Below are 12,850 nucleotides of genomic sequence, written 5' to 3' on the forward strand. Positions count from 1 at the left end.
CCAGTTCTGGAGAACCGGTAGTGGAAATATTTGTGTAGTTTGGAGAACCGGTAGTAAAAATTCTGATTGGCCTTGCCCCTATCTATTCTCTGCCTCCCGAGTCCCAGCTGATCGGGAGGAAATGGGGATTTTGCAGTAACCTTCCCCTGGAGTGGGGTGGGAATGGGGATTTTACAATATCCTTCCCCTGCCCCTCCCACCAAGCCACACCCACAGAACTGGTAGTAAAAAAATTTTTGAAACCCACCACTGGAATGAAGGATATATTATTCTCCACAGCAAGGGAAGTTGAGATGGTTAAAATGTTTCTTTTATCCAGTTTCAGAGATGATATTTAATTGCTTCCGGATTTTGTGTTTACCACGAGGGAAAAAAATATTTGAAACTTTGATTCTGTTTTTGTAAATTAGACAAGCTTATTGTTATAGAAGTGGCTTGTACATGTTGCTGTGTAAAAGCAAAAAAAGAGTTGTAGTTCTAATGTTGTTACTTTTGACTGGGCCAAAGAGAGTTGGAAGTTGGTGCCTTTTTCCTCCCATTACATTATACCCCCTCTTTTGCTGTGTAAAAGCAAAAAAAGAGTTGTAGTTCTAATGTTGTTACTTTTGACTGGGCCAAAGAGAGTTGGAAGTTGGTGCCTTTTTCCTCCCATTACATTATACCCCCTCTTTTTCCCCTCCTCTCTTCTTCCTTTTCCATGTTTTTTTCTTTAGTATTTTATACTCTGATAAACTAATTAAAAAGTTGTAACTGCGAGCGGTAAGAGAATGTTATTTCTGAATATTTTTGACGATTCAAAACACCCCAACATAGAGTCATTTCTGTCAAGAAGCTCATCGTTTAAAGAATTAAGCAAGTAATTTTCTCTTTTCGATTTGGATTTGCTGTTTAGAGCAGGAGTCTCCAATCTTGGCAACTTTTAAGACTCGTTGACTTCAACTCAAGTTGAAGTCCACGAGTCTTAAAGTTGCCGAGGTTGGAGACCCCTGCTTTAAAGAATTCGTATCTTTGTTTCATCCGGTAAAAAAACCCGACAGAAAACATGTCTTGCAATGGTAGCTACAACAAATAACTTCTCTAACTTCTGATTTTAGAGATAACAAATCCAAGTCCAATGAACCAGATTTGGCCCCGGAGACCCCTGTGAAGGCTCGACGACATTCCTGGAGGCAACAGATATTTTTAAGAGTGGCGACACCCCAAAAAGGATGCGACTCTTCCAGTTGGCATGAAGGTAAAAATCCATCTGTAGTTAAAGGGAGGGTTTCGATGAAGGTCACCAATGGAGCAGTGGTGAAATCTGAACTGGTTTGCTACCGGTTCACTGGGTGCGCATGTGCAGTGCATACCAAATGTGTGAGGCGTGCGCACGCATGCATGGTGCGTGCCAAACGTGTGTTGCGCACGCATGCTCAGTATGCACCAAAGGGAGGCTTGGGTAAGTAGAACTGCGAGGGGGAGGGATCAGCTGTGCCGCGCGATTTAGCTTCGCTAGAAAGCAGGATTTCCTGCTTTCTAGCAAAGCTAACCGCGCAGCACAGCTGATCATCGGAAATACCGGTTCGGAGTAAACGGTAGCTTTTTTTTACACTACCAGTTCGCCCGAACCTGTAGCTTTTTTTTTTTTTTACTACAGGTTCGCCTGAACTGGTAGTTTTTATCACTACCGGTTCTCTCGAACCGGAGTGAACCTGTAGCATTTCACCCCTGCAATGGAGGCTGGTCATTTCTGGCAGTTTTTAGTGCAACCGACTATATTGGAATTACCAGCTTCGAAACACAGAAAATACTGTGTGTCTTGCAGATTAGGCCTTGATTTATAACCGTTCGTTTTAGTGACCGTTTGAAGTCACGGCAGCACTGAAAACGGCGACTTATGACCATTTTTCGCCTTTACAACCGTTGCCTAATCCACACGGTCACGTCATCAAAATTCAGACGTGGTTGTCCCATAGGGGATTTTTTTCAAGGACCCAGATTGTTGGGGGGGCAATAAGTTGACTTTGTAAATATACAAATAGAATGAGACTATTGCCTTATTGCCTTATACATTGTAAGCCGCCCTGAGTCTTCGGAGAAGGGCGGGATATAAATGTAAATAAAAAATTAAAAAAAATTGGACAATTGCAAATGTGGTACAAAAAAGGAGAGGCAGAATAAAGTATATAGAAGGAGTAATAGTTTAGGAAAATGAGTTGGAAGGGTCTTAGCTGCCACAGGAGAGTCACACTACACAGGTAGTCCTCGACTTAAAACAGCTTCACTTAGTGACCGTTCAAAGTAACAAAGGCACTGAAAAAAAATCAAAAATTCAGATGCTTGGCAACTGACTGGCATTTATGACGGTTGCAGTGACCCAGGTTCAGGTGGTCTCCTTTTGCGACCTTCTGACAATCAAAGTCAATGGGGAAGCTGGATTCACTTAACAACCGTGTTACTAACTTAACAACTCTGGCAAGAAAGGTCGTAAAATAAGGCAAAACCCACTTAATAAATGATGCATTTAGCATCAGTTGTGGTTGTAAGTCGAGGACTGTTGTGGTCCGCCAAAAGCCTGCGGAGCTGGAAACGGAGTCGGACAGCGATGAGGCTGAGGTTGGGCCAGGGCCATCAGGGAGTGAGGTGCAGACTCCAGAGCCTCCAGAGACTGATAGTAATGAGGCAGAGGAACAGGAGGAGCCTGTTCCTAATGCATGCATGAGAAGAGCTGCCAGAAGGCAAGAGCAGCTCAAGCAGAGAGGACAACTCAGGAGTAAGGCCAAGAGATGATTGGCCCCTCCCGTAAGGCTTAAAAAAGACCAGCAACGGCGTTTGAGCTTTACCGGAAAACAACGTTGGTAGGTTCATCTTCTGCTTCGTCTACGTCTTGCATTTATTTTTGTGACTTCTGAACGTTTGCCAAGAAAGGCCTTTGGCAGTTTGCCTAATTGGACCAAGGTTGGCGATAGGACTGAGGAATTTGTGTTGGGAGGAATTTTCTTTAATTTAGTTGAACTATGCTGGGAATGAAGTAATTCTCAGCTGTTCGAATAAAGTTCGTTTGTTTTTCCACGGACTGAGTTTCCTACTACCTAATTGGGCCTGGGTCACAACAAGGACTACATGATGTTTGAGAGGGATGATTTTATTCCTCGTGTCTAATAGTCACACTTGGCCAAATAAAGTATTCAGATTCAAATGCATCACATACACGTTTCACTTTAATTCACTAGGTGGCACTCTTCATTTTGTTTGTAATTCTAAAAAAAATAAAATATTGGTGGTAGCATGGAAGGGTCCGGTCTAATATGGCTAATATGGGAGGGTTTTTTCTAAAACGCTGACAATTGGATTATTCAGATTACATGCCCTGATATGGAAACAAATTGGTTGATTCCAAAATACCGTGGAATTTTTGTTGTTGCTGTTTTCTTTATTGTAATCTATCTTTTTAGAATTTGATGTTTACAGGAAGAAGGTAGGAAGCAAAACACAAATGATTCTCAAAGGTTTAACATGGCTGTTTCCCCGAAAATAAGACCCTGTCTTATATTTTTCTGAACCCCGAAATAAGCTTGGCCTTGTTTTTGGTGAGGTCTTATTATTTTGAGGCGCGTGGAGCAAGACGGGGCTCCTCTTGCCATCTTACTTGATTTCCAGTTCTGCATTTAAATATTTTCGGGGAGGGATGATTTTTGGGAGGAGGCTTATTTTAGCGCATGCACTCAAAAGCCCGATTGAGGGCTTATTATCAGGGGATGTCTTATTTTTGGGGAAACACGGTATCTTGGTTAGTGTGGAAAAATAATTTGTGCAGTCTTTCGGATCTAGTTGAATATATTTTGCAGGGACAACTGAAAATCCAGCCCAAATGATTTGCTAAGTTCTGTATATGAGTGGCGTTTGTAGAAAATTCTTAGCTAAACATGGAGTCATTCGGGGTATCTATAAAGTTCACTGCTCAGAAAAACTGTAAAATCTTGCATAAAGTGACTCGTGTGTTTGTCCCAAAGGTACTTTTTCAAAAGGCAACTGGACTTTGTCTTTCCATGAAGACGTTTCCCTTCTCATCCAAAAAGTTTCTTCAGTTCTTCACGTCAGAACTGAAGAAGCTTCTTGGATGAGAAGTGAAACATCTTCAAAGAAGAACCAGAAAGTCCAGTTGCCTCTTGAAAAAGGACCCTCGGGGCAACCGTGATCACGATGACTGGGGATCTCCAAGGACATGAATGTATTTGCTACATTATTAATAGATAAAGGGTCTTGTAATATTTTCAGTTTCCTGCTGGCTGTTCCTCTTCTGATGGCTAGAATTGATGTAGGACAGTAGTCGGCCACCTGCAGCTCTGGAGCCGCGTGTGGCTCCTTCAACCTTCTGCTTAAAATATGCGTCACAACTGCCAATGTGCGACACCCACCGGCACGCGATTTATTGAGCTTTTCAACCCCTGGTAGGCCAACCATGGATAAATCCAAAAAAAAGAAAAGTTTCAGAAGAAAACAGAATATTTAATTCAACTACGTATGCAGTCAGGCACGGAAAAGGTTTTGTGGCTCCCAGTGTTTTCTTTTCTGTGGGAAACGGGTCCAAATGGCTCTTTGAGTCTTTAAGGTTGCAGACCCCTGATTGAGGAATTCCGACAAATCTTCAAATTAAAATAAAAAAGACTTATTTTCCTCTTATTGTCTAATAAGATTATTCCGAACTGGGAGAATTGACCCCTAGATCACCGCTACAGCCAGTTTGTGAAGACGGTCCTTTCGGAACAACCAAAGAAGAGAGAAAAAAGACATCCAAGGAGTTGAGGGAACTTTGGCAAAAAGCTATTCTCCAGCAGATCCTCCTACTTAGGATGGAAAAGGAAAACCAGAAACTGCAAGGTAAAAACCAAATCTCTCCGGGAAAAAAATATATCTATATTTTTGATATTTCTACCAGGGCTGGGATTCACTTCGGAGTGAGCTTCGGTTTGGAGCACTTCGGGCAAACCGGATGCTAATTGTACATCTGGTTAACCGAACTGGTAGTTGCAAGGACTGGCTGGCCCCGCCCGCCCTGCCCTGCCCCTCCCAGGAGTCTCCATGCAGTCTATTTTGGATGCCAGGTAAGTGCAGCACCCGCGCAGAGGCTCTGTGAGGGCAAAAAAATGGGCGTCTCGGAAGTTCCAGAACCCTGGAAACAGGTCCGTTTCCGGCCTCCGGAGGGCTGTTTTTGCCCTCCCAGAGGCTCAAGCAAAGCCTCCAGAGCCTGAGGAGGGTGAACCCACCCCCGCCTTGGTGCAAGAGGCTGGGTAGGCCATGCTCACCATGGCCACGACCACCCAGCAACCGGGCAGAGAACCAGTTGCTAAAATTTTTGAATTTCACCTCTGATTTGTATCAAAGACACTAAAGAGGTTGCTTACAGATAGCGCGTCATGCGTTGCTTGCTGTGCTTAATAATCCTCAGTACTTAACTTTCCCCTTACTGAGTTTATTTTATCTTAATAGGCACTTTGTTTATTTTATAAATGGCGGCTTTTAAGTCTTGTTCCTGGAAGGGCTGATAAGGGAGCTCAGACTTTGTCTCCTTTGTACCCTTCAAAGGATTGGATTCTTTAGTTTTCGAAGATATTGTCTTCCTAGCATCTCTTAACCGTCTCTTTTAATTTATTTTTGAAAACCTTCTCTCTTCAAGTCTATCAATTAGATTAGATAGACAGGTACCCTGTTTCCCCAAAAATAAGACCCAGCCAGAAAATAAGCCCTAGCATGATTTTTCAGAATGCTCGTAATATAAACCCTAACCCCCCAAAAAGCCCCAGTTCAGATAATCAGCCAGATGGACACATTTAGTACCGTATTTCCCCAAAAATAAGACCTAACTAGAAAATAAGCCCTAATGTTTCTTTTGGAGCAAAAATTAATATAACACCCGATCTTATTTACAGAGAAACACGATAGATAGATAGACTATCTAAGATAGATAGAAAGATAGATAGATGATAGATAGGTAGGTAGGTGGTAGATATGATAGATAGATAGATAGATAGTTAGATAGATAGATAGATAGATAGATAGATAGATAGATAGATAGATAGATAGATAGATGATAGACAAATAGGTAGGTAGGTAGGTAGGTAGGTCGTAGATATGATAGATAGATAGATAGATAGATAGATAGATAGATAGATAGATAGATAGATAGGTAGGTAGGTAGGTAGGTAGACAGACAGACAGACAGACAGACAGACAAATGATAGATACCATAGATATATATATATCGATAGGTAGGTAGGTAGGTAGGTAGGTGATAGATAGATAGATAGATAGATAGATAGATAGATAGATAGATAGATAGATAGATAGATAGATAGATAGATAGATATGAAAGGTAGCTAGGTAGGTAGATGATAGATATGACAGATGAATGGATGGATGGATGGATGGATATGATAGATAGATAGATTGTAGATAGAAAGACAGACAGACAATTTGCAGGAAATGTGTTGGTGGCCTTTCACAGGTATGTTGGTGGCCTTAACCTGTCCTTCTTTTTCTCTTCTAGCTTCTGAAAACGATCTGCTAAATAAGCGCCTAAAACTTGATTACGAAGAAATGACTCCATGTCTCAAAGAAATAATCTCCGTCTGGGATAAAATGCTGAACACGCCCGGAAGGTCAAAGGTCAAGTTTGACGTGGAAAAAATACACTCTGCTGTTGAGAAAGGTGAGATCAACTGATTCCTTGAGGGATGCAAATACGTTAGCAGTTTGGAAAGTGTATTATTATCGTTTTGAACAGATGCAGGACCTGTTTAGAAGAATATAGTAATGATATTGAATAAATGTATCATGCTTTAAACTTTTAAGCAATACATGACTGGAGTAAAGGTGAGAGTTATGATGTTAGTTATGGCCAGAACTATCGTGTTTCCCTGAAAATAAGCCCTCTCCCAAAAATAAGCCCAAAAATATTTAAACAATGCGCAGCCGGTCCCCGCCATTTCCTCTGGTTAGGGTTAGGGAGACAGAGCTGGAAATCAGGTAAGATGGCAAGAGGAGCCCCGTCTTGCTCCATCTGCCCCAAAATAATAAGACCTCCCCGAAAATAAGGCCAAACGCTTATTTTGGGGCTCAGAAAAATATAAGATAGGGTCTTATTTTCGGGGAAACACGATATTTAAAAAGGCATTTTCAGAGAGAGAGAAAAAATTCCTATGAATACAAAATCTTGCTCTAACTCTCCATTTACAGATCTTTTTCTAACTTGTTTATCTGCGTTGGTAGTTCTTTGATTTGGGGATTGTTTATTTCTTGATGGCTGATCCAATATTAATCTTGGTGTTAATTTCTGCTTATTCTGGCGCATAGAGGCACGCAGAGATAAACAACACCGACATACCATTCAGAAGAGACAATTCACACACACAAAAAAAATCCCAAAATAAAACAGGAGAACCAAAACAATGCTAATCAATACCCAATTAAATAGAGGTTGACACCAAAATTAATGCCAGACCCAGAGTCAAGACGTAAACAGTATCCCAATCAAGGAACTACCAATTTAGACAAGCAATAAATCATGATTAAAGGAACCACCACGAAGATTCCTACCAACTCTGACAGGGCAAGCCACGTATACATAAACAGAGAACAAACCCCACCCACTTCTAGCACTGATGATATTACCTAGTTGGGTAATGAAATGTTTGCGGGAAAATAACCAAGCTCAGAGACCACCAAAGACCCCACAGTTGTTGTCCTCCTCCTCCTCCTCGTCTCTGCAAACCAGAGGTGGGTTTCAGCAGGTTCTGGCCAGTTCTGGAAAACCGGTAGTGGAAAGTTTGAGTAGTTCAGAGAACCGGTAGTCAAAATTCTGACTGGCCCCGCCCCCATCTATTCTCTGTCTCCTGAGTCCCAGCTGATCAGAGGAAATGCGGATTTTGCAGTATCCTTCCCCTGGAGTGGGGTGGGAATGGGGATTTTGCAGTATCCTTCCCCTGCCATGCCCATCAAGCCATGCCACACCCACCAAGCCACACCCACAGAACCAGTAGTAAAAAAATTTGAAACCCACCACTGCTGCAAACCCCCCTCCCTTCTTGCACTGATGATGTTACCTAGTTGGGTAATGAAATTATCTGTAAGAAAGCCACCAACTCAGAGAACATCAAGGACCACACAGTGACACATAGTCAATGACTATGACACAATGACTATGACAATGACACATAGTCACTGTATGACTATAACTTGTTGCTGGCAATCCTTATGATTTATATTGATATATTGATCATCAATTGTGTTGTAAATGTTGTACCTTGATGAACGTATCTTTTCTTTTATGTACACTGAGAGCATATGCACCAAGACAAATTCCTTGTGTGTCCAATCACATTTGGCCAATAAAATTCTATTCTATTCTATTCTATTCTTCCTCCCTCTCTTCCTCCTCCTCTTCCAACATCTCTCCCTTCTAGCACTGATGATGTCCCTTAGTTGGGTAATGTCTTCAAGAAAGTCACCAAGCTCAGAGAGCACCAAAGACCCCAGGAGAGCAATATTCCTCTTAGCTCCTTGCTGATGGTATTAACTGTTTGAAAGACATTCCAGGATAAATGAGCTTATCCTAGCAGCATTTCAAGGTCATTCTGGAAGGCCACCCCCATTGAAAGCAACAGTTTTCCTTTTTAAAGCAGGGAGCTTGTACATCCTGTACGTTGATGTCTCATTCACCACAATTTTTGATTTATTTATTTTTTTGGCTCTTAAAATCTTTTGAACAGGAGTTCCTCGGCAACAACGGGGAGAGATATGGAAGTTTTTAGCAGAGCTGCACCAACTCCAGCACCCATTTCCAAATAAGCAACAGCCAAAGGACACGCCGTACAAAGAACTCCTAAAACAGCTGACTTCCCAGCAGCATGCAATTCTGATCGATTTAGGTAAGTCTGCCCGCAAGCAAATCTGGTATTCAATTTGGAACGTTTTTGCATTTGCCCAAAAAAGGATCATTTTCAGAGGTGGTATTCAGCCAGTTCGGACCTGTGGATCCGAACTGATTCGGACCTGTGGACCTGAACCGGTTCAGACCGGTTTACCAGAACCGGTTTTTACCGGTTTACCCGAACTGGTAGCAGAAATCACGGGTGGGCCCGTCTAAACAACCCAGCTCTATGCCATCCTATTTAGGCATGTTGTCGTGTCCCACTCCTCCGCTGACGGCCGGGTCGGGGAAGTCCGTATCAAGCGTGCCTCTGCAGCTCTGCCAAAGTCCTAGCAAAGTTCTCAAGGCAGGCAGGAGACCAGGAAGTGACTTCAGCAATTCAAGGTAGACTTTGCCTGACTCAGAGAATGCCAGAAAGCAGATCCTTTATATAGGCCATGGGGTGTGGCTCCATGACTCAGCACTTATCCAGGCCTGCCCCTCCCTTCCTTCTGCTGACGCCGCCTATCAATTCTCCTGAAGCGAGGATCTCTCCAGGCTCTAGCTGTTGGTAATTGACCTTCCTCAGGCTCACATGCTGTGAGGGAGGGGGAGGGGCCTAGTTGCTCCGTTTGCCTGGGCATGGAGCCAGGTCTGGGGCCTGGAGGCACTTCAGGCCCTTCGTCTTGTTCGGCCTGTCTGGGCATGGTGCCAGGGCTGGGGCCTGGAGGCATGCCAGGACATTCCTCAGCGTTCGGAAGGAGATAAGAGGGGCCCGGCTGTGGGGAAAGCGAGCGAGACACAACACATGTTTTTGAGGCTGGGCATATGTAGAGAAGGTGCATGCGCCAGCAAAGCACATGTGCAAAAGGCTGGGCGCATGAATGGACGCGTGCTTACATTTGCGAACCGGTAGGGAAAGTAATTGAATACCACCCCTGGTCTTGTTTCACTTAAGACTAGAAGATTATGGTATGTATTGAAGTTTCTTAGGGAGTGGTGCAGTGGGCTAGAGGTGGAGCTCTCGCCTCACAATCAGGAGGCTGTGAGTTCGATTCTAGGTAGAGACAGGTATTTCTCTCTCTGGCCACACTGATAATATATCTGCTGTCCGTGGCAAAACAATTCTGGGCTAAAATCAAAAAGTGGTTAGAGGAGATAATACAGAAATCAATAATGGGAGAGCCAGAACAATTTTTATTAGAGATCCCAACAGAAAACTATACAAATGATACACAATACTTAATACTACACATATTAACAGCAGCACGTGCAAAATTGGAAGAAGGAGAACCCACCAGCAGAAGAAGATTTAATTAAGAAAATCCTAGAATGTGCAGAGAGGGACAAACTCACAAAAGAAATCAAAGAAAAAGAGGATACAGAATATTAGAAGGGCTGGTGTAGATGGTATGAATGGTTGGAAAATAGGAAAGATAATGAAAATTGAACAACAGGGTAAAATCTGTATGCAGATGAAATAAAGAAAATGTAGATGAATGTAGATGAAATAAAGGAAGATAGATAATAGAATAGTAGAATAAGATAGAATTAAAGTAGAATAAGATAGAATTAAAGTATGTATAAATAGTAAGAAAGGACCGCTTTGAATAACTGGTAAGAAACAGTGATATGTATATAAACGTTGTATGTTTGTCTTGTGTTTTAATGTGTTCAAAATAAAAAACTTTATATATATATAAAAAAAAGAGAATATAGCTGTCGAACAAAACTCTGCATTGGTGACAGGAAGGGCATCTGGCCAGTAAATACTCAGCTCCGTTCAGTTGCCCAGACCTCGCCTCGCAAGGGATTATGGCGTCATTAAATGAAGATGATGATGATGGTGATTGAAGAAGTTTCTTTGTGAGCAAATGGCATTCAGAACTTTCAGAACTTCTACAGATGGTCCTTCAGTTAAAAACCACCGACTTACTGACCATTGAATAGAATAGAATAGAATTGAATTTTTTTTTTTTTATTGGCCAAGTATGATTGGACACACAAGGAATTTGTCTTGGTGCATATGCTCTCAGTGTCCATAAAAGAAAAGATACCTTCATCAAGGTACAACATTTACAACACAAATGATGGTCAATATATCAATATAAATCATAAGGATTGCCAGCAACAAGTTATAGTCATACAGTCATAAATGGAAAGAGATGGGTGATGGGAACGATGAGAAGATTAATAGTAGTGCAGATTCAGTAAATAGTTTGACAGTGTTGAGGGAATTATTTGTTTAGCAGAGTGATGGCCTTCGGGAAAAAACTGTTCTTGTGTCTAGTTGTTCTGGTGTGCAGTGCTCTATAGCGTCGTTTTGAGGGTAGGAGTTGAAACAGTTGGAAGATAACAATTGGAAGATAACAGTGACACTGAAAAAAAGTAACTTCTTATGGGTTATCAGATTTACGACCGTTGCAGCAACACCATGGTTGCGCGATCAAAATTTCGGCAACTGGCATGTACTTATGACGGTTTCTCTGTCCTGGGGTCACGTGAACGCCTTTTTCTTACCTTCCCAGACAGCTTTGACAAGCAAAGTCAATGGGGAAGCCAGATTCACTTACCAACCGGGGTAATTAAATTAACAGCGGCCATGATTCACTTAACAACAGTGGCGAGCACAACAGTTCATTTAGTGACCGTTCGTAGTTACGACGTGATTGAAAAAAGTGACTTCCGGCCGTTTTTCACACTTAAGACCGTTGAAGCATTCTCATGGTCATGTGACCAAGGTTCGGACGCTTGGCAACCGACTCGTATTTACGACGGGTTGCAGCATATGACGGGGTCACGCGATTCCCCCTTTGCATCCTTCTGTCAGGCAAAGTCAATGGGAAAGCCAGACTCCTTAACAACCGGGTTACTAACTTAACAGCTGCAATGATTCACTTAGCAACAGTGGCGAGAATAGTCGTAAAATGGGGCGAAGCTCCCTTCCCGAATGTCTCTCTTCGCAGCCTAAACTTTGGGCTCCATTACGGTCTTAAGTTGAGGACTCCCTTCCTTCTGCCTCCTTCTGTAACATTATACACAACTTCCTGGAAAATTACCAAACCATTCCTGATTCGCTTAAGGACTGAACAGTTCCCTGCAGGGGGACACTTAACAATTGTAGCAAGAATGGTGGTTAGCATGGGACGAGGTTCACTTAACGGCGGTCTTGCTCAGAAACTTAATGGGCTCAATTGTGAGTTGTTGTTGGTTTTTTTTTAATATTTGGAAAGTGTTTTGCACGTCAGTATGACTGATTTGTGTGTATGACCGTCTCTTTTCTCTCTCTGTCTCTCTTGTAGGGCGCACTTTTCCGACCCATCCCTACTTCTCATCCCAGCTTGGAGCTGGCCAGCTTTCCCTCTATAATATCCTGAAGGCCTACTCCCTCCTGGATCAAGAAGTAGGCTATTGTCAAGGCCTCAGTTTTGTGGCTGGTGTGTTGTTACTACACATGAGCGAAGAGGAAGCCTTCAAGATGCTGAAGTTCCTAATGTTTGATATGGGCCTTCGGAAACAATACCGACCGGACATGACGATTCTCCAGGTAAAGGACCTGGGTCAGGTTTATTTAGAATAGAATAGAATAGAATAGAATGGAATGGAATGGAATGGAATGGAATGGAATGTAGAATAGAATAGAATAGAATAGAATAGAATAGAATAGAATAGAATAGAATAGAATAGAATAGAATAGAATAGAATAGTAGAATGTAGAATAGAATAGAATAGAATAGAATAGAATAGAATAGAATAGAATAGAATAGAATAGAATAGAATAGAATAGAATAGAATAGAATAGAATAGAATAGAATAGAATAGAATGTAGAATAGAATAGAATAGGGAATAAAATGTAGAATAGAATAGAATAGAATAGAGATAGAATAGAATAGAATAGAATGTAGAATAGAGAATAGAATAGAATAGAATAGAATGAGATAGAATAGAATAATGGAATGTAG

The 12,850-nt window shown here is 41.9% G+C and overlaps 1 protein-coding gene across 6 annotated transcripts in view; it reads left to right on the top strand.

Annotated features, from left to right (window-relative positions):
* TBC1D1 (TBC1 domain family member 1) overlaps nucleotides 1-12,850 on the top strand; it is a 114,488-nt gene that overhangs the window by 88,044 nt on the left and 13,594 nt on the right. For all 6 annotated transcript variants that reach the window (XM_058193917.1, XM_058193919.1, XM_058193920.1 and 3 more), the window contains 5 exons: nucleotides 1,095-1,234; nucleotides 4,675-4,860; nucleotides 6,527-6,688; nucleotides 8,748-8,906; nucleotides 12,190-12,434. In XM_058193917.1, coding sequence (XP_058049900.1) covers nucleotides 1,095-1,234; nucleotides 4,675-4,860; nucleotides 6,527-6,688; nucleotides 8,748-8,906; nucleotides 12,190-12,434 — 892 coding nt within the window. The remainder of the gene's footprint in view (nucleotides 1-1,094; nucleotides 1,235-4,674; nucleotides 4,861-6,526; nucleotides 6,689-8,747; nucleotides 8,907-12,189; nucleotides 12,435-12,850) is intronic.

Source organism: Ahaetulla prasina, chromosome 8 (genome assembly GCF_028640845.1).
Source record: "Ahaetulla prasina isolate Xishuangbanna chromosome 8, ASM2864084v1, whole genome shotgun sequence".
Lineage (NCBI taxonomy): Eukaryota > Metazoa > Chordata > Lepidosauria > Squamata > Colubridae > Ahaetulla > Ahaetulla prasina.